The sequence below is a fragment of the Coptis chinensis genome, chromosome 4 (genome assembly GCF_015680905.1).
Source record: "Coptis chinensis isolate HL-2020 chromosome 4, ASM1568090v1, whole genome shotgun sequence".
Lineage (NCBI taxonomy): Eukaryota > Viridiplantae > Streptophyta > Magnoliopsida > Ranunculales > Ranunculaceae > Coptis > Coptis chinensis.
Window position 1 is genome coordinate 50,971,142 of NC_141459.1, and position 22,192 is coordinate 50,993,333.

The window sequence follows — 22,192 nt, forward strand, 5'->3', positions numbered from 1 at the left end:
GAGTTATGGAAAGGTCATGTACCTAACCTGACATACTTAAAAATGTGGGGGTGTCTTGCTAAGGTTCTTGTGAACGAACCTAAAAAGAGAAAATTGGGACCTAGAACTGTTGATTGTATGTTCATTGGTTATGCTCATAATAGTGCTGCATATAGATTTTTAGTAGTAAAATCTGATAATAACCTTGTCGATGCTAACACTATTATAGAGAGTAAAAATGCTGATTTCTTTGAGAATTTGTTTCCTTTGAAAATTGGCATTGAGAGGTTGGTTGCTCCTAGTGAACAACAATCAACAGATCCTGAAATTTCTGAACAAAAAATTTGGAAGAGTAAAAGAGACAGAAAATCCACCAATTTTGGTGATGACTTTTACACATTTCTCCTTGATGATGATCCTGTGACGTATAATGAGGCAATCAGTTCTCGAGATGCACCTTTCTGGAAGGATGCTATACACTCAAAACTAGATTCGATTATAGCTAATCACACATGGGAGATAGTGGATCTACCTCCTGGGGCGAAATATATACGTTATAAGTGGATCTTCAAAAAGAAATTGAAACTAGATGGTTCCATTGAGAAATACAAGGCTAGACTTGTAGTCAAGGGGTTCTCCCAGAAAAAAGGCATTGATTATTTTGATACTTATGCTCCTGTAACTAGGATTTCTTCTATAAGAGTTCTAATGGCTCTAGCTGCTATTCATAATTTATTTATTCATCAAATGGATGTAAAAACTGCATTTTTGAATGGTGATCTTGATGATGAAATATATATGATGCGACCGAGGGTACGATAGTACCAGGGAATGAGCATAAGGTATGCAAGTTAGTTAAGTCTTTATATGGGTTGAAACAAGCGCCAAAACAATGGCATGAAAAGTTTGACAGTGTCATGATGTCTAATGGATATCATATAAATGATGCTGATAAATGTATTTACTTTAAATCTTTTGATGTGAATACATATGTGATTATATGTCTATATGTGGATGACATGTTAATCATGAGTCCTAGCCTTGATGTTGTGAGAAACACCAAGATGTTTTTATCCTCCCAATTTGAAATGAAGGATTTGGGAGAAGCTTATGTGATTCTTGGAATCAAAATCATCAGAAACTGTGATGGCTATACGTTTTCACAAAAGCATTATGTTGAGAAGTTTTTGAAGAAGTTTAACTTTTATGATAGTAAGCCTGTGTCGACACCTTATGAGGCAAATAGTGAACTTCAGAAAAATGCTCAACATGGTGTCCTTCAGTCTAGATATGCCCAAATTATTGGTAGTCTCATGTACTTGATGAATTGCACTAGACCTGACATTGCTTATGCAGTTAGCAGGTTAAACAGATACACTCATTGTCCTAGCCAGGAACATTGGAGTGCCTTAGAGAGACTAGCCAAGTACTTGAGAGGAATAATGAATTACGGCATACGGTTTAGACAAACTCCACCTGTGATAGAGGGTTATTGTGATGCAAACTGGATATCTGATTCTCATGATATCAAGTCCACTAGTGGTTATATTTTCACCCTAGGTGGAGGTGCAATCGCTTGGAAATCTTCTAAGCAGACCTTGATAGCTCGTTCAACCATGGAGTACGAGCTTATTGCTTTAGATAAAGCAAGTGATGAGGCTGAGTGGCTTAGAAACCTCTTGGCAGATCTTCCTATTGGTACAAAACCGTCTCCACCGTACTCTATGCATTGTATTTGTCGGGCCCTTGATAGCAAAGGCAAAAAGCAAATTGTATAATGGGAAAAGCGAGGCATATTCGCCCGCGAGACTACAGTCTATAAAGCGATTCTTTGGAATCGGAGTTGTGGCTCTAGATTATGTGAGGTCAGAGTTAAATTTGGCCGATCCTCTGACAAAACCACTTAACAGGAGACAAGTGGTTGACACGTCGAGGGGGATGGGAATTTTGCCTTAGATAGAGGGCGACACTGACGGCAACCCCACCTATGTGATTGGAGATCCCATGAAGTAGGTTCAAAGGGAAAAACAAGTCACCTCGTCGCTCTAGTATGCTATTGTCTTTCTTTGAGACGTCCCACCCTATGACTAGATAGCATTTTTGTATACTTTGTATAACTTGAATTGCAATGAGAAAAGGATGAGTTATTTTACTCTTAATGGAATCCATAGTCCATTAATTTTATGAGATAGTGTATTTTAACTGCAATGTACACTTGATGGATATCCACCTACGTGAATGTAGAACTGGGTCGGTTCTTATGAGTATTCAGGCAAATACTCTAGAGCATTCATGGAACACACAAAAACAAGAGGGCCAAAAAGCAAAACACGCTAACATACATATAATGAAAGAGCAATGTGGGTGCATGTCCTCTATTTTACTACAAGGGAATGTTGGTTCAAAGATTTTTAATCCACCACTTTCACGATTATAAGACATGTTACCCTATGACCGGGTTCAAGCCCGAAAAGCACCAAGATTATCTTATGCATTGTTTTTTCGATTCTCTCTGGCATTTCGTTAACCCATTTCTTTTGTAATATCCTATTCCAAAATAGTGGGGGACTATTAGTATTTTGAAATAGTGGGGGATTGTTGGAATCTCTAAAGAGTATTTCAAAATACTTGTGTGTTGTTTAGTCCCACATTGGTGAGCCACCACTAGCAAGTGAGGTATATGAGGTGATCCTCTAGCATAAGGGCGTGCCCTTAGGGTACAAAGGATTTTGTGTTAGGAGGGAGGACTCACCCAATGCCACACGCGCGCCCGCCCGCACCGAGCCGAGTCGCGTCGTGTCGGGTTGGGCTTGGGCTTGGGCTGATTGTCTAGTGGGTAGTGGATTACCACCCACACCGAGCCGAGTCGCGTCGTGTCGGGTTGGGCTTGGGCTTGGGCTGATTGTCTAGTGGGTAGTGGATTACCAATTGCCTATTGCTGCTGCTGCCTCTATATCGAGAGAGACAAAAGTCGTGCTGCTGCTGCCTCTATACACCAGCGAATCCAATTCAAGAGAAAACCAGAAATCGTGAATACTCTATCAGCCTTCATCCCACTTTTCAGAAACAGAGATTCACACCTATTCTTCTTCTCCCTGTCAGCCGCCAGAGAGAGTTATATATTGCTGTTCTAGAGGGTAGTCTGTTCTAGTGCAAAGTCAGGCTGCTGTTAACCATTGAATCCTGTGAGGAAGACGCCACTGTTGCCTTTCTGCACCATTGGAAGGGGCGAAATCTTTCTTTAAGGATAGCCTAATCCGCGCCTTGGTTATTACCTGTTATTCTGTCCTTGTCTTCTATTGTTTTCTTTTATCTGCATACAACATTGATTGCTTCCGATTCCCACCCAATTCCCAGTACCAACAATCCATTGTGTTTTGCTTTTTATCTCTCCCATAGCACATTTGATCCCACTCCATGCTGAAGAGGCCGGTCTATGGTACTTTATCATATCTCCATGCTTATTGAAGTACTTATTCTGCATAAAACAACGGAAGTCGTCTTTGCCATTCAGAAATTACCAACCCTGCTTGGCTGCTTCATGAGCATGCTTTGATTTACATCTTTGAGTCTTCTCAACCCTAGCCCTCCTTCATCAAAAGGTTTACAGAACTTGTACAGTTGTATCAACTCACAGTTGTAATCTCCTTTCTAGTACAAGGGTCACCAGTCACCAGACCATACGAAATCCCTGGGTATATATTGTCTCGATCAGCTTCTTTGATTAGCTAGAGTGCTTGGCCATTTGTAGAGATTCCCATATATATTGTATAGTGGAATGCTACATTCCTACATTGAACTAAGGCTCTTCCTTGAATAAACAAGAGGTCAAGGGCTTTTCTGCCTAGCCAGAAATTCTTTCACGATCTTCTTACCCCACAGCTGATTTGTGCATGCATGTTTAATTCTTCCTTGTAAATTGAAGTGGTACTATACTCGCTCCTAAATATTTTTCAGGAAAATAACAGTTGTTATCCATGTCCTTCTCTATCGATTCTTGTCTAAGTGCTAGCTGTTATTATGGCACCAGTAAAAAGCTTGCTCTTTGTTTTGTTGACACGTTGTTGACCAGAGGAAAGCTCGATCATATCTATTTAGAAGTGCTCCCCTCTAGGAAAATTGAGTATGTCATCTGCAAACAACAAATGACTTGGGCCCAAACAAGGTTTTATTTAGCTTCTTCCAAAGAAAGAAAGCAGTATTTATTCTTGAGAAGTTCAGGTTGCCTTTTATCCTCATCCCTAGGAATGTGCGCAGCTTCTCAGTGTTGTTAGCATATATATGGATTCAGGTCAAATGTTAAGTCACCAGGATCTCGGCTGGTTCCTCACAGTTCAGCTTCATCAAGATTTATATGAGAAATACCAGTGTCAGGTCTTTCATCAATATCAGTTGAAACCTTAGATGTTTCTTCCTCCAGCACTTATGTTCCTTCATCAAAGATTCTTTTAATGAATTTACAATTTGTGAATTTGTTCACTGTTATCAACTTTCTTCTTTGAAAAGAACTTTGAGATGAGGTTCTCCTCAGCCTTAAATTATCCCCAAGTGATCGATAAGGTACTGCAAAACACAACCAGATCAGCGTACCAGATTATAAATTCCCTGCTCTCACTGACGGGCCAATGCAGGCGAGTAATCTAGTAATATGATAACGATTTTATAATTGGTTAAGATTTCTCTGTTAGTTTTGTGTTATCTACATGTATCCATATATGTTGCTGTATGTAACATTTCCCCTTAAAATTGTTGAAGGAAAAGAAGATCGGAGGAGCATGCTCCATTTTCTTTTGCAATCTCTTCTCACCGTATAATACAAACCTGTCTGTAGATGTATAAAGTTACTGGACGTCGCTCGTAATGGATATATGATAATGATAATATGTTGGGAATCATCGCTTAGACCATGGTAGCTTGCTAAGCATTGACCATGTAGCTTGCAAGGCCTTTAACTTTTAGGAAAATGTAAGTTGTTCTCTTCTTTATTTGCATCATAAAACTGGAATTAGAATGAGAACATGAATATCATACAGCTTTGAAGTTGGAACAAAAAAGAAAACATAAAATTCCCTATTAACTTTCAAATTTGAGTAAATTAACTTAAGAATGAGGTTTGGCCAGGTAAAAGATGGCACATAACGATCAAGAGATAATGACCAAAAAAATACATTGAAATTTGCATTTGGTTTCAAAACAGACAGTATTTTTTTTTTATTCAAATAAACATTGTAATTTCACAAAGTTTCAATTTAGGCATTCCGTCCAATTAATTGGATGTCCAGCTTACATGGACGTTAAAAAATTTCCCAATTCTAATTTGCCTATGTGGCAGTTGTTTAGACCATGAGATGGCATTCATTCAACATTTCGACACGCCAACTCATCAAATTACAAATGATCGACATTTCAACACGCCAACATTTTGACATTTCGACACGCCAACTCATCAAATTACAATTGATATATCGGTCCAAATGTTGATATTTTGAATTGACGTGTCAAAATGTCGGCTTATCGAAATATCAAAATGTTGGCGTGTCGAAATATCGATCATTTGTAATTTGATGAGTTGGCGTGTCGAAATGTTGAATGAATGCCACCTCATGGTCTAAACAACTGCCACATAGGCAAATTAGAATTGGAAAATTTTTTAACTGTCCATGTAAGCTGTATTAATTGGAGGGAATGCCTAAATTGAAACTTTGTGAAAGTACAATGTTTATTTGAATAAAAAAAAAGTACGTCTGTTTTGAAACCAAGTGCAAAGTTCAATGTATTTTTTGATCATTATCTCTAACCATCAACTATCTTTCTGACAAATGAAACATCTAAAATAGCAAGTTTTTGATGGATAGTATTACGTAAAACTGTAAAAGTCCTATAAATTTCTATCATCCACAATGATTCCCAGAAAACAGAAGATGCAAGATTCCACGACAATGCTACTACAGTGATGGCACAACCCAAATGGCGTGTGGAGCTTTCTGCTTAGGAAATATTTGGTAGCAGTGGGGTTCAATTTTCTCATCTTTTAAGTTGAAGACTCCCATATCGCCTGGCCCCATTAGATCATGTCCAACATGGTAATCGTCTGTAAAGTAGATACAGTTTGGCTTGCACTGAGGAAAGTGAGAAGCAGGTAGAGACACGGAAGAATTGTCACCCAGGAACAACATATGTCCGTCTAAGCTCTTCATCTCAGCCCACTCATCCCGAATAGTATCAAGTTTAAATACTCTGAATCCGAAAGTTTTGTATACACCTTTACCTACCCAGTCCCTAAACCTTACAATTTGCAACAAGTCACCAAACAATTCAGCAAGATACTTCCTTTCAGCTGCAGCACAGTAATCAGATGGAGGTGGTGTTGGTGTTGGTGTTGGTATTGGTGCTCGCGAGATTGCCGACACCTTGGGACAAGCATGATTATTTAAATCAAAAGCAAAAGTTTCTCCCATGTTGTTGACCACATAAAATTGTTCGTTATAGAAAATAATATCCATAATGGCTTCATAATTGGAATCTAGGCGAGTCCAAGTTTTGTTACCAGGCTTGAAAAAGGCCAATCTGCTACCGTCCCCATAGATTGCCACAACTGTGTATCTGGGATTCGATATTGGATTTGCAGACAAAAATAGCTTGGGCACTTCAAAGTTAGAAAAAAATTCAGTTGGCCTATCTATAATATATATTAAAGTAGGAAGCTCGATTTCGTCGTTGACTGACAATAAGGGATTGAACAGAGATAATTTAGAAGTAATTATGCACTGTGTATATTCGTCGTTCAGTGTGTTTGTCTTGTCCACTGCTACCAACCATCCTTTGGTGGAACCGTTTAAGGAGAAGTTATATTGAAGATTGAACTTCATGTAACTGCACACTTTTTGTGAGGACAGACTTAAAAAACTGCGGGTTGGACAATTACGTGTAGGTTTGGTAGGAATCAAGAGTAAAGGTAGTAGAAGGTGCTTTGGTTTGTTTTCGATATAAACAGATCGCCAAGAGGGACAAACAGCACCAAACCGAACATAGTCTTCAACGTCAACAATCTTCTCTGCAATCAGAGTTAACAGATGGTCCGGGAGATTCAGCCACTTAACCTGGTTAATAAGCTCCGTGTCATTTCTTCTTGTTGCCTTTTCCTTTGTAAGCTCCATCTTGCTTCTTCCTGAGCAAACAAGAAAAAGTGATTATACAACGAAGTATTAGATACAGTAGTAAACCAAAAATTTCAGAAAAATGCATATATTATTCTCATTGAAAAACAAAATGGAAATAAGAAAGAGGAGAAAAAGTTTTCAGAGATCACCTTTTTGAGCACTGTGTCTTAATGTGCGTGGCTTATCTAGATATATATATAAGACTATAGGTAGTATCCTCGCTCATGAAATGCAATCCAGAGCTTTAGGAAGTTAACTGAAGTGATACTGCACAAATTTAGTAGGATGTTATTCGCCACACAATTCTGGATTTCAGAGTCAAATATTGGTTTTGACATTTCTTAAACAATAAGAATCATCCATATTCTCACTTAAGGAGGAAATCATAGGTAACTCTCTTTTTCAGTAGTGATAAAATTTCCGTCATTATTATTATTGTTTTACTATATATAACGCAATTACCTTTTAATTCATTTGCTTAGTCATTATTCATTAGTAGAACAACAATTTATATTCAGACTCCATTTTTTTGGAAATAAATAAAATAAAACGTATTCATGTACACAGTCACACAGTCGTTGCGCACAACCCAAGCAAACTACGCATTGAAGGATGAAACGTGACCTGGAGGCTCTTTACGGACACACGCTTTTGCAGTTTTGCAACCAAACTCGAAGGCTACTGCTCAATGGTTATTAATATTTTTGGTACTCAATAGCTTTTACGTACAAAAGGTGTTTAGGGAGGCAACATGCTGCACTCTCTAAGGTCAATCTCAATCTAACAGCTATTACTTCTATTTATTGATAACCACTATCTTCAGGGAAGGAAATATCACTGCAGACGCCTTGGCAAAGTTTAGTACGACCCTCTCAGCCAATGAAAGAACTGTTTTTGCAGCCAATGAAAGAACTGTTAATAATAAACGAGCAAAAACTTTGGTCTATGGAGTAAAGTGTAAACAATGGCACAAAATGTTGAACTCTTGGATTTCTACTCTTCAAAATTAGGAAATGTTGTCACTTGATATATTCTCATATTGGGCATAAGGCCACTCATGACAGTGTACAATATTTTCAGCGCACTCCAGCCATGCTAATTGGTTGAGTTGGCTGCTCCAAGATAAACAGAGCATGCCCTCACATAACTTCTATATAGGACAATACAGAGACGCAAAGCAAAATTCCGCACTAACTTTTCTGAGATTGAACATCACCCAGCAGTCAAGTCAGTTCAAAAAGTGAAGAATGGTCCAAGAACTCAAACCTGCCAAAGAAATAAAGCTTACTCTTTGGCTGACTTGATACAGCAAAAAAACATCTTCCCTTAACTCCATCTACTATATATACATCCGTTTACATGTTCAAGGCTTCATTTAGCTGTTTCTTCCGAAGAAAGAAAACAGTGTCTGTTGCTTATCTTCTGTACTCTTCAGCTTGCTTTTCTTCTTCACTTGGCTCGTGCGCACTTCTCAGTGTTGTTGGCATATGGCTTCAGGTCAGACATTGACTCATAATCTCATTTAGATCCACACAGTTCGGCTTCATTATGATTTATAAGAGAAATACCAGCGTCAGAACTTTCGTTAGGTTCTTCAAAATCAGTTGAAGACGTTTTTCCCTCCAACACTTCTAGATCTTCATCAACAGATTCTTTTGATGAACTTACAATTTGTGAAGTTGATTTTTGTTCACTATCAACTTTCTACTTCGAAAAGAACTTAGAGATGAGGTTGTTCTCTTCAGCTTTCAGTGGTATCTACAGCGCAGACAGAACACATTAATTATCCCCAACTGATAAGGTACTACAACACAATTGGATAAAAGTTATCGTTCATCCACTGCTCTCACTGACAGATTCATTTAGGCGAGTATTCTAGTTTTGTAATGGAGATAATTTGTTTTTACATGTACCCAAGTGAATTTTGTTTCATGAGTGCTTCATGAATGTAAGGTTTGTAGCCTATGGAAGAACCGAAACAAAATACTTTATGATGATAAGGCTTCTGATTTTAAGGGCATATGTTATCACATTAGGAGTGCTGCAATTCGGGCTCATGCACTATCGAAAAGATATAAAAGCAACAGTATGCATGACTTACATATTCTTCACTCTCTTAGACTAGGCCATAAGCTTAGAACAGCTCCAAGAATTCTCGTTTCTGGCTTGTTCCCCACCCCCGCAGGCATTTTGAAATCTGGGGAGTCCGGATGGGGTAGATGGTGTAGTGCTGGGAGCCGCACTTGGGGGTTTAGGCGTACATGGCAGAAAGGAAGTAGTTAAACAGGCACTAGAAATGGGTTGGAAAAGTATTTGGGTGGTGACCCAATCTTCTTCAGTGGCACAAGCATTTCGAAGTGACAATGTGCATTGGAAGTTAAATTCTATTTGGCAGTCTTAAGGAGCGAGCAGCCTGGGTCAATGTCACGGCTACTTGGTACTGCTCCTATTTGTAACTTTTCTCAATTTATTTATTAATCAATCACCCTTTAGCAGCCTATCTTTGTAGTCATGAACCTCCCTTTAACGATCATACTCTTAGGGAGGTATGTAACGCTTTGAAGTTTAGTCATACATGTTGGAATCAGCCTTAACCCCATCAACTAGTTGAACGGAGATATTTACATGCAAAAATTAATAAATAGACACGTAATCTTGATTGCTAGTACGCAATAGATGGGCATTCAAGACGGTTCTTATGTCTGTACATCCACACATACATAGTTTGAACAGTCTATATAACCACTGGCCATCTCCTTCATCTCCTCTGATGTGATCGCTCTTTTGCAGTGAGCCACCCAATCCTTTGGTCACCCTTTTTTTCTGGATCTCTTCACCCAACATCGTGCTATTACCATCTAATGACAACACTGGTGATCATGTCTACTAGAATTTGGAAATTGTAAATCTGTGTAGAGAATGGAGAGCAAAGACTGAAACAGAGAGCAAAGCGATGGGTCTTGATACTAACCTCACATACAATATAGTACCTCAATATAGGATTTACTGGTAGGTTTTATCTTTTAAAGACGTAGCATGCCGTGCCACTCCAAAAAAAGATGCATAACGAGGGTGCAATATATCATGATATTTAGGTTATATTTAAGATTTACTTCTATTCTTAAGCAATGTCATTTTCCATTTAAATGCCTGAGTTGTCATACCTGAGACAAATCGAAATTGAAATGGTGATAAGGTAGGATATACGATTTTACCATCGTTATGTAACGAAAATCCTTTATCAATGCTACTGTACATAAACAACTATCAATAAAATCTCTCCAACTCATTTTGTTAATACAGCACTGTATCATCTTTGTAGAAGATCCTCTATGACAGTTTGACAGGGGTACAGACAGCACTTATCTCTTAGGCAATGTGGATCAGTACGTCAATATATACAGGAGTAAACACGGGTATATAACCATACCTCAATAATGCACTCCAGCCCATCGAAAGATGGTTTACCCATGGCAGGTGTCACAGGGTGCCAAGCCTACAACAGATAAGCACAAATAACCAACACAGATTAGTTGTTACAAGAAAGTGAACTCGAACACATAAGTACATCTCACCTTATACAAACCAGTCTTATTAAAAGTAAAAAAAGAACTCCAAAAGACATTAAATAATATCATGTAAATGCATGTTGAAAATAACAAACATATATGATAAAATTGGCACCTCTTACCAATTCAGAGTCTTCATATGGCTTAAGAACGGTATTAAAATTGGAAGACGATGTGTCATTTAGCCATGCATCAATTAAGCTCTTATTACCCAAGATAACAGGCATTCTACCTGCAAGAGGAGCACAATAAAAAAAAAAAAAAGAACAAAATTAGACGTCAGATTCACGATTTCACTAATTTCTAGAAAATAAATAACATTATAAAAACAAAAAAACCCAGTAGGCCAAATTGAATTTATGAAGACAGCCTGAAAGTTTTATTACTAAACCTATCGCCTTTCCAGGTAAATAAATAACTCTTAATGTGTCAGCACAAACAGAATCATACACATATATGATTGAGGAATTTAGCCAGGCCAAGATCAATTCCAATTAAAAAGATTTACATGAAAGTATGAAAACCAAGCAAAATAAACAGAACTGACCATGAAGCCAGTGCAAAGCTAAAGAACAAGATGTTGTCAAAATAGTGAATGTATACAAAATCTCTCCTGCAAAGCATTTGTAGTATCAGGTCCGCAATCGAAAGCATCATTTGTACAACTTGCAAAAATAAAGACATTCTCCACAAAGATTGATAATTGACTAGCTCTAAATATACTTAAAGTGTTCATTATTTACAACCTTTTTTTTTGCTAAAGGGTAATTGTATTAATAAAGAATATAATGCTTACATTTTGTAAGACCCTTGTTTAGTCTCTCCAACATTACAATGATTAAGAAAAAAAATTTAGAATAGGTGGTGAGATGCTGACTCTCAACCCTCAACACAAATGAAGGCCTAGATATCCTACCACTGCTTTGGCAAAATTAACTGCCCTCCAAGCTCCCAAGGCCTAGTTTTTCATCTCTCACATGGAAAGGCAACAATTACAAACTTGACAACAATGCAGAAGACGCGGCAGCTAGACACCAGAACTTCTTCCTAATCTTGGAAAAGTTATCTAATTTTAACCCGCTGTTATCTCCACCAAATTTGACAGAGCTCACAACTGTTGACAAAAACCAAAGAAACATTCTTCCTTATTTCGATAATGAGATAAGCACGTTTATGAAAGGGGACTTATCTTGTGCTATGGTTCTTTACAGGATTCAGCTGGCATAACCATCTTATTACAGAACTATCCTATTACAAGCACATCTACATTCCAAAATGACGGTCAAATTGCAAAAACCTGTCAAGCACCAAAAGTGTATGGTTAGGTGGGTATCATGTAGCAGTCAAAAGGGAGGGAGACGAACAGTATACTGTTTTCTGCATCTCATTCGGCATTGGCCTTCAACTCTCCGTAATTGTGTTTGACTAGTTATGTATACTCACAGACTAGCAAGCCACGTTTATGTTGGTCAATTTTATGCATCTAAAAAACCATTATATTTGCCACAATGTATAAACAGGAATAACAAACATATCTAAAAAAAAACCATACATCTTCTACAAAAACAGAAAACAGCTTTTAAGAGTTTGGGTAGTTGTAATCAAATTACTTTCTAGTCATACAAATCTTGTTTCACTTTGAAACAAAAATACGTTAGCCCTAGAATGAAATAGGAGTTTGTAAACTTACCCTCGGAGTTTACCCAGGAGTCATAAAGAGCTGCAAAAACAAGAGGCTGACCATTTTTTAAATGAATATAAAATGGCTGCTTGTTAGACCCGTCCTTCTTCCACTCATAAAATCTGCAAGCACGTTATAAAACTACATTGGGGAGAAGAGCCATAGAGAAAGTGAATTTTCAAAACATATGAATTTCACCAAACAAAATTAAATAACATCCTCATGTAAACTAGCCAATGTGTATGTATATTCGAAGCAGAAATTTGCAAGAAACAGACACTTTTGAAGTTTTAACTTGCATGAATCTTAGTATGCAGGCGAATAGGAAGATGAAACCATCTTATTTTAGAAAGGAACAGGCTAATTCATTATTCATATGTTTACGGCAGAAGCAAAACCAATGGCCTTAAGTTTTCAAGCCATGATTCATGATGTGAGATTATAAATGGAAAACAACATAAGAGACTCAAGAAATATGCACACCTAATATAACCTAAACCCCTTCTTATCCAGAAAGAGCTTAGGTATTCTCCTTTTTTATCAGTAAAATCAGGAACTATTACACAAAGGATGAGATATCCTACAAATACAAGAAACAAAAAGAAAGACTAAAAAGACAAATTAAGGATCTCCAACTCCTACTATACCCTACAAAGAAAGAAAAACTAAAAGAAAACAAAAAAGGTCTCTCCACAAAACATCTCCAACTTAGAACACAAACTATTACACACAAAAGGCTCAAAAGGGATGTCTTTTATCTCCTCATGCACCTTAGACCAAATTAAAAAGCTTTTTATGACTATAATGACCTCCAAAGACATTCCCAACTCCCTCAAAGTGTTGTTTCGCTCCAACCATAATCCCCACAAGGTGGCAAAGGGAACCATACTCCAAATTCTCCTCCCCTTTTGTCAGTGAACATATAAATTCAAAGAGGATAACAAAGTGAACTGTTAAATTCCAATGAGCACCTGTCATCAGAATCACTCCATACCCTCCAAGAGAAAGGGCACGCAATAAGGGTATGGTTAAAAAATCACCATCAAATCAAACAAAGATAAAGGGCAGAAATTGATCAAAACCTCCTTGAAATATCTCTTTTGAAGGTTATCAACGATAGTTGAAATATGACCCAAAGAAGCACACCAAAAAAGTAAACAACTTTGGAACCTCAAATAACATGGCTAGGAAAGAAAGACAATGATCTAGGAAAAGAAGGGGAGAGAAGAGCAAGAAGCCAATGGTTTAGGAAAGGAGGGGGATGAAGGGCTAAAAGCCAAAAGTAAAAGAATTTGTAGAAAACCTCTCATTTTTGTTAATAGACCATAGGCGTTTATCTCTGTCCGATTTCACATAAGGAATAGAGTCCAAGTTACATGTGAGTGCCTCCACGATCACTACGTCCCAGTCCGACAGCTCCGTATCAATTCCTAGATCCCAAGCAATACGATCAATATAATCCCACGTGAACGCACAAACTGGGGCGATTCTTGAAAACTGTTAAAGCATAAGTAGATCGAGAGATCTCTCATCTAACCAGACATCCTTCCAAACCCAATCCCGCAGACAAAACCTAATGTTCCCTTGGAAGGCACTTGACACTATAAAAATACGTTTCCAAACCCCACACCCATAAGGAGTAGTCACAAGGCCACTAGCCCAACCAAAACAAACCTCGCCAAACCTAGACGAAATTACCATTCTTCACAAACTCTCTCTTTCGTCTCCAAACCGCCATAGCCACTAACCTAACAGAGCTAAATTCAACTCATGAAGCATCCTAAAACCCAGACCATAGTATGTTCCACCCCACCAAATGATATCTACGTCTATCCTCAGTATCATCCCACAAAAAAATTTGTAGTAATCACCTATTCGCCTCAATGTGTTGAGCAGCACTCATGGGCAAGTGAGAAAGGGACATGTGATAAACCGGTAAACTAGATAAGGTACTCGATTAAAATAACCCAATACCCTGTAGATAGGACACGCCCTTTCAAACCAACAAATTTCTTACTAAAACTCTCAATAATCGGGTCCCAAAAGGCTCTAGATCTATACTCAGTGCCCAAGGGAAGTCCTAAATATTTAGGGACAGTAGAGCCCCCACAGTGCATACAATGAAGGGGTCCAAACTATCCACCTCCAAACTCTCTACCCCAAAAATAGCACTCTTAGACAGATTCACTCTCAAACCAAAAACCATCTCAATGCAACACAACAAGGCCCGAAGATATCTCAGTAGGTGTTCTCTTTCTCGCCTTTAACTTCTTTTAGAATAGAATAAATGAGCATTGTCAAGCTACAAAAAGCCTGTACACAACTAAAAATAGAGAGGAACCCTAGGGAAAATTGGTATAACCTAGTCTAAGGAAAGTGTGTAATGCCTAGACAGTAGTTCACCTCTTAAAAAAAAATCTCAAAAAATCTTCCTACACAACAGGTTGATAGAAAGAAAAGTGTCACAAACATCATCTTGTTGCTTGTGCAACAACTGAAGAGAGAACTTATTGAGTGGCCTTATAGTAAACAAGTGTGGAACTCAGAGAAGAATCAGCTAGGGTTACATAGTCCAACCACAAACAGTGAATGGCATTGGCTCATGTGGATATGCAAGAACAGCACACTAGAAGCAGAAATCAATAATGCTTGTCCTGCACTGAGCTACATTTGGAGAAAGAAATAAACATTAGGAGGTTCAGGAATACTACTCAACCATGGCATGTCAGTTGGCTAGTAGAGCAGTTGACTTGATTGGAAAACTTTAGTTACTTTTCTAAGAACATGTTACTACTTAGCACTCCTCCATTAAACAAATGAGCATATGTAACAGTGGAGGATGTAAGAGGAATATGTATATCATTACAGGTTGGGCTCTGCCTAACCCTTGGATATTGGAAAAAACAGAAAAATACTCACACCTTGTTTGACACACATAGACATGTTCGATTGGCCTAATTTTTGTGGGAATGGTCTTCTTACGAATAGAATTATAACCTTTCACTATCCTTTTCCTTCTAACCTTTCTGTAATCTACTTTTCTTCTTTTTCTTTTTTGCACAACAACGTTTTTTGTTTAGCTAAACGGAAAAAATATCAAAACCAACAGTGTTAGTGCTCCCTATTTTACAGGCAGCGAAAACAAAATCTTTCTCCATTTATAATAGTTTATCAAACAATCTGCCTATCCATTACAGACTGGTTGATAAAGTTTAACATACAATGAAGATATAACTCACTTCAAATTCCTAAAAGTACAATATAACCAGTTCTATCTCCAACAAAGATATAACTGAAATGTGTTTCGATAAAAGAAGCCGCAATATGCTTTCAATGTGAAACACAACAAGATTGGTGTGTCAACACTAGACAAAATCTGAATTAAAACTAAGATAAACAGAGAATTAAAAATTCCAATGCTCAAATTGAGTAAACAAGCATACCCTTCCACTGTCACAATGCTTTTTCACATATGGACTCCGAACCTGCATTAAACTGAAAACATTTAGCCCAAGTTAATAATAAATACATTCTATGTCCAATAATAAACCTAAACAAAAAAATTACGCATAATTATGTCTTATGAGGAAGTACCATTTTATAGTGATCAACTTTATCAGTTTTTTTAGTGAAACTAGGAACAAGTCCCCATTTCATGCAATAAGAGCAACACCCCCTTGAACTTGACCATGACATCTACGAACAACGGGCATGTAGGACCCCGGTGAAACATTGTAACGTGGACGATACCTGAAATTTATTTTGATCAATATTTCGTACACCAGTAATTGACTCTAATTAAAGTTAAGTATAAGAAAATATTACTGATCCATTTGATGGGTGGAAGTGAAGCCGTTTGTGATGTGACAAGCACTTGGAATGTCATCTGCTCTTACGGTACAACGAGCCCTCCCGCACATTTTTATTTTTTTTTCTTTCTTTCTTCCAACTGTTTTGGTCTTATTTATACTTGTGGGCGTGGGAAACGAGATAAGGACAGGTGTTGCGATGGTTAGCTGGCACGTGTTCGTCGATCTTCCGGGTTAGAGCCCAAGCCCAACTTGAGGTCGTACAACCTGGCATGCCTAAGCCCTAAAACTGTGCAGTTTAAGCGCCGCTTAATTGCTGATTAATCGCCGCATAAGCTTTAAGCGATACTACACTGATCCGATCAGGTAAAAAGTTTGAGGTCTGAATGGGATTGTCGCTTAATCGGACAATTTCCGATTAACTGATTTCTAAAAACCGTCGTTTAATAGTTTTTGGTGAAAAATGAGAAGAATATTGGGTCTGATATGTTTGTGGGTGTGAGGGAGTAATATTCTCCTTCAGGAATATCAAGCACGTGCTTAGCATGGTGGAAATACCACACCGATCTCCGACTTACTTCTCCGACCTACGTCACCAGATCGCGTCCATGAGCTACGAGATCGCTCTAGGACAGTTCGTATCACTACGCAGATCGTTCTATATCATGACTCAGCCCGCCTTCTAGAAGCAATCATGACTAAAGTTGCATGTACACAAATCACTGCCACCAGCTACTAACCACTGCCGCAAACTACTAACCCCTGCTACTAATCCACATCATTACGGCAGACCTACTAGCACAGTTCTCACACGCTTCCACAATCTCCACCCTACATTTGTGCTGATCTTTACACGTGTTGGGTTAAAATTCACTTTGATCACCTATAAATACTTCCTATATGAACTACGCCAGACATGATTCTTCTCTCCCCCCAGAATCGAGAGTAAGATACGTAGGCAGTTCGCTCATCAACGAACTCGATCTTTCCCACCTTCAATCCCATTATCCTTCTTACCTTGTATGTAAAGGTGAACTAAAACGCTCCCTTTACATTGGCGTCGTCTGTGGTCTTGATTTCTTGAGAAACTACTTCACAAATCTTTAAACCAAAAAGAACAATACTTAAGCCCACGAAGTATGGCAAGCCTCGAAGCTCAAATCCAGAGTTTGGCAGGTTAGCTAGGAATGATGAATGAGCAAATCACCCTGCTCAGGCAGGAGAACATCATACTTCGCACGCAAGTAGACACACAGAATCCACTTCCTACCATAGCAAAAGACGACATCAACGTAGTTAATCAACAGATTAACGAACTGTCACAATGGATCGACCAAAGTGCAGTCAAGAAAAATGCCACCCAGATCGTCCAAAAAATGCTGAAGACATACCGCACGTCCCCGTTTACTGCTGAGGTACTCAGTAGAGCTTCTCCTCCATATTTCATCCAACCACGGTTTCCGATGTATGATGGACCCGCGTGTCCTGGTCAGCACTGTAGGAACCGTTATTTCAGAACAAATATTTCTACAAACCGCAAGAACCACACACAACGGAATTAATGGGTTCTCACGATTTTGGATTAGAGAACATACCTTTTAGAATCGGCTAAAATGTAATCTCTGAGAATCAAGGCTTTATCAAATCCGAAATCAACCCCTTGATCTTATGTTGTATTCCTTTAGAACAGATTGGACGTTGTGTGGGCAATGATCTACCAATCCCCTTCTTTCTCACAAAGCTAGATCCAATTTTGGATCTATCTTTTCTTGCCTCTTTTTCTAATACAGTGAATAGTAAATTTCGGCCAGAGAGAGAGTATTCTATTTATAGGCTACAACAAGGACCATGAGGAGAAATTAGGGTTGGGCCTCTTGCCGGGCTTGGGCTTCCCATGTTCGCCCAGAACACACAGCCCAAGTCCGTCAACAAATGGTTTATTCCACTAAAGGCCATTGTTGCACTACCGCCCTAATCTCAAATTACGTGTCAGCGTTTATGGGCTCTATATTATATGCTCGTTGATCTCCCCATGTTTAAGATATCGAATGTCCGTTGATTAAGTCAAGTTACTGACAACTACATTAATCAACTTCTTACATCCTTGAGTAGTACCACTCAACCTCATTGTCATGTCGAAATAAATCCACCTGCAGGGTTTACATGACAATCTTTTTAAGCTCCTCCAGGAGACATCATCAGCACGACTTCTTGCGGGACACGGATTCCTTCTATAATCAACATCACACCTTACATACAATGTCATTACCCAATCCATCAAGTTTGTTGATTCACAAATGAATCTCACTCATTGATGATTTAAAACAATGTACAATGCATGTAAGTGCCCGTTATTATATCCGGATTAGGAGGACAAACATCCATAATAACAGAGGTGTTTGCTCTCTTATATAGTCAGTATAAGGAGAAACAACCTCACTTGGTCCTGTTCAATAGACACAAAGTGTACTAGTGTAATCCTATAGTCAAGATAGACTAATACCATATTATACTACAACCGTACCAATGGTTTGTCCAAATCTATCTAGGTTGTGAACAATTACTTATACTTTATAAGGTACTGATGATATAATCTTCTGTGTGTCCACACCATATCATCTACAACATAAAGTATTGGACACATGCATATAACTAATAACATATATAATATGCATAACATTTGCCCATATGATTCTCATTCAAAATATAAATAATTAGAGTTAATACAAAAGCAATGTTTTTAGTATATAACCCTATCAATCTCCCACTTATACTCAAAGCATTGCTTTTTAGTATACTACTAACAAATCTCCCACTTATACTTAAAGCTATGCTGCCAAGCATCTGATTCCCATCCCCTCAACATGCCTGTCAAGGGGTCAGCTAGGTTATCTTGGTAACATAAACATCTCCTCTTTTCTAGGTGGTACTTGCGCTCAATGTGTTTACTTGCTTACAAGAAGTTTCGGATCCAAAACTGATTCTTTGGCTACCTCAATGGCTGCCACATATTCAACTTCCATGGTGGAGTCAGACAAGCATTTCTGCTTGACATTCCTCCATACTATGGCTCCACCTCATAAGGTAAACACACAACCTGAGGTAGACTTACTCTTGTCCCTATCTGACCTTTCAGCACCCTCCACACCGAGAAGTAGTAAGCCACGATAGTGTGGACGTTGACCATTCTACATTTGTGGAAATACTTTTGGACTTAACGATAGTGTGGACTGTATACCCTAAGGGAACCAAACTATCTGCATGGTATACTAACATATAATCCTAAGTCCTTTTTCAGGTACTGATGTATATGTTTTACCGTAGGTCAGTGCCCTTGTCCTAGGTTCTTCTGATATCTGCTAACCATGCCAACGGTAAAGCAGATGTCTAGCCTCGTGCATAGCATGATGTATATTAAGCTTCTTACAGCCGAAGCATAAGGAACCACCTTCATGTCCTCTATCTCTTTTGGTATCTTGGGACACATATCTTTTGATAGAGGAACTCCATGCCTGAAAGGCAAAAACCTTTCTTGGAGTTTTGCATGTTAGAACGAGTCAACATAGTATCAATATAGGTAGCCTGAGATAAGCACAACATCTATTTCTTGCGATCTCTTATAATTTTGATCCCAAGGACGTGATCCGCTTCTCCCAAGTCCTTCATATCAAATTTCTTTGATAACTATACCGTTATATCTGACAGCACTTTCACATTGTTTCCAATGAGTAAGATGTCATCTACATAAAGCACAAGAGTTACCACTATGTTTCCATCAAATTTCTTATACAAAACAAGATGCTCTTGTCCTTTTTCAATGAATCCTTCTGGTTGCTCCATATAGATGGTTTCCTCAAGACTTCCATTAAGGAAAGCTATCTTGACATCCATTTTATAGACCCACTTGCATCCAATGGGTTTTATACCATTGGGTGGCTCTACAAGCTCCCAGATCTTATCAGAATCCATAGATTCCATCTCAGAATTCATTGCCTTTTGCCAAGATATTACATCTCTATCTTGGAGTGCTTCATTGTAGGTCCAGGGATCAAGATCTTGGTTATCAGTGGTTATGTCTAAAGACATTCCCAAACCAATCACCTATTAGGTTGTCTAACAACACGACGAAGCACCTCTTGTTCTTGTAAGTCATTGGTGACACGTTGTGGTTCCTATTCTTGTACAATTGGTACTGAAGTAGTTTAATGTCTCTCCTCTCAATACTTTTAGAATAATACTACTTGGGGTAAAATTTAATGCACTGTGGGTGGAATAAGATTAATGATGTATAAATTGCCTTCTAATGTACTAGAACAGATAAAAGGTTTATTTTTCTTAATGACAATCTTGTCATTTAAAAGAAACAGAATATCCATCCTTAATTAACATAGAAACTGAAATCTAGTTCTTTCTAAAATTAGGCACATAAAGACAATTCTTTAACACCTTAGTCTTATTTCTACCAAAAGATAAATAAACATCTCCCACTGCAACAACTACTTCTTTCGTAGCATCCCCAAAGATATGGCAATCTCTCCAGCACTAAGTTTTCTAGTTTCCTGGAACCTCTACAACGAAATGCAGACATGGTTAGTGGTTCCCGTATCTACACACCAGGTTCTGGTAGATAACACCACTAAACATGTTTAAACTACTAGTGCATGAGACATACCTCCATTATTCTCTTTGTTGAGAAGAGGACAATCTGGCTTCCAATGTCCTGACTGCTTGCACTTGTAGCATTTGCCCTTAAGCTTTTTCACAGCTCCTTGAGGTCCCATGCCCTTCTTTGCCATATTCTTATGCTTCTGAACACTATTCTTCTTCTTTCTGCCATTAGGCGTAGAAGTAGAAACCTTCTCAGAAGCATAAACCTAAACATAACTCTGCTTAAAGAGGCTCTCAGCTTACTAAAGTTCTGTCATCAATTCCGCCAAATAATACAACATTTTGTTCATGTTGTAGTTAAGGCGGAACGGTTCAAACCTTTCAGGCAGCGTCATGAGAATGATATCGACTTGCGTTTCCGCATCGATATCAGCTCCAAGGATCTCCAACTCATTCAGATAAGCCATCATCTTGAGTATATGATCCCTTACAGGAGTCCCTTCAGTCATAGTTGTGGTCATCAAATTTTTCAAAGCGGTTTGCCTAGCAGCCCTATTCTGGTGTCCGAAGAGTTCCTTGAGATTGAGCATCATATCATAAGCCGTGGTCATGGCCTAATGTTGATGTTGCAGCACATCTGACATAGATGCCAGAATGTAACACCGCGACATCTCATCTGCCTTGTTCCACTTCTTATATGCTTCTTTCTCCTCTTCTCCAGCAATATCTTCAGGCTTAGGTGGGCATTCCTCATTGAGTACATATTTGTACTCTTCAGCAATCAACACGATATCCAAGTTGTGTTTCTAGTCTATGTAATTAGGGTCAAGAAGTTTGTTTTCCTTAAGAATAGTTGCTAGTGGGTTGAAAGTAACCATTTTGAAAACCTGAGAATCACATAAAATAACTATTATGTAGGGTAAAAACTTCTTGAGTTAATAACAAAAATTAATTAATTAATCAACCCATCACTTGTACCCTCCACACCGAGAAGTAGTAAGCCACGATAGTGTGGACGTTTACCATCCTACATTCGTGGAAATACTTATGGAGTTAACTTAAAAATCAATTAATTAACCCGTCAGCACCCTACACACCGAGATGTAGTAAGCCACGATAGTATGGACGTTTACCCTATCAACATTCATGTAGAGAGGTTTTTCCTATTAGTTCTACTTCTCGTCAACTTAATAGCACACCACTCGTTAGAGTGGACACATGCCATCTAGACAAGTAAAACTAAAATGCTGACCTTCTTTGGTCCTACAAATAATAGCAGTGACTCCGATGGGGAGGATACCATTACTTGCATCTAACTGTATACCATTACTCAACTTCTTAGTCCATTATTTGTAATTGATAAACGCATAAATGTTATATATTTAC

General features: G+C 38.3%; 3 protein-coding genes across 12 annotated transcripts; all 3 read right to left on the reverse strand.

Annotated features, from left to right (window-relative positions):
* Positions 1–5,766: 5,766 nt before the first annotated feature.
* On the reverse strand, positions 5,767–7,136 carry LOC147503881 (putative F-box protein At5g55150). The gene has a single exon (XM_086604010.1). The coding sequence runs from the start codon at positions 7,134–7,136 to the stop codon at positions 5,925–5,927; it is 1,212 nt and encodes a 403-aa protein (XP_086460136.1). The 3' UTR covers positions 5,767–5,924.
* A 968-nt stretch (positions 7,137–8,104) lies between these two features.
* On the reverse strand, positions 8,105–16,330 carry LOC147503882 (uncharacterized). Of its 10 annotated transcripts, none has more exons than XR_015192857.1 (9): positions 16,215–16,330; positions 15,984–16,139; positions 15,833–15,874; positions 12,399–12,511; positions 11,625–12,005; positions 11,256–11,321; positions 10,831–10,940; positions 10,570–10,635; positions 9,724–9,997 (listed from the first exon to the last, which is right to left on the reverse strand). XR_015192857.1 is itself a non-coding variant. In XM_086557031.1 (8 exons), the coding sequence occupies exons 6-8, from the start codon at positions 10,933–10,935 to the stop codon at positions 8,844–8,846; spliced, it is 225 nt and encodes a 74-aa protein (XP_086413157.1). In that variant the 5' UTR covers positions 10,936–10,940; positions 11,256–11,321; positions 12,399–12,511; positions 15,833–15,874; positions 15,984–16,139; positions 16,215–16,330; the 3' UTR covers positions 8,105–8,843. The 10 variants fall into 10 exon arrangements, 3 of the variants coding, with proteins under 3 accessions (XP_086413157.1, XP_086413158.1, XP_086413156.1); XR_015192854.1 differs by having other exon boundaries at positions 9,724–10,047; XR_015192855.1 differs by having other exon boundaries at positions 9,724–10,047; positions 15,833–15,884.
* A 4,778-nt stretch (positions 16,331–21,108) lies between these two features.
* Positions 21,109–21,417, reverse strand: LOC147503883 (uncharacterized). The gene has a single exon (XM_086604995.1). The coding sequence runs from the start codon at positions 21,415–21,417 to the stop codon at positions 21,109–21,111; it is 309 nt and encodes a 102-aa protein (XP_086461121.1).
* Positions 21,418–22,192: the final 775 nt, after the last annotated feature.

Excerpts from the sequence above, each read along its gene's own strand:
- LOC147503882 (XM_086557031.1), bottom strand. The coding sequence starts at position 10,935 with ATGCCTGTTATCTTGGGTAATAAGAGCTTAATTGATGCATGGCTAAAT. Across the intron at positions 10,636-10,830 it reads CATATGAAGACTCTGAATTG|GCTTGGCACCCTGTGACACC; the intron begins GTAAGAGGTGCC and ends TATCTGTTGTAG. Across the intron at positions 8,898-10,569 it reads GGCTGGAGTGCATTATTGAG|ATACCACTGAAAGCTGAAGA; the intron begins GTATGGTTATAT and ends TCTGCGCTGTAG.
- LOC147503881 (XM_086604010.1), bottom strand. The coding sequence starts at position 7,136 with ATGGAGCTTACAAAGGAAAAGGCAACAAGAAGAAATGACACGGAGCTT.
- LOC147503883 (XM_086604995.1), bottom strand. The coding sequence starts at position 21,417 with ATGACCACGGCTTATGATATGATGCTCAATCTCAAGGAACTCTTCGGA.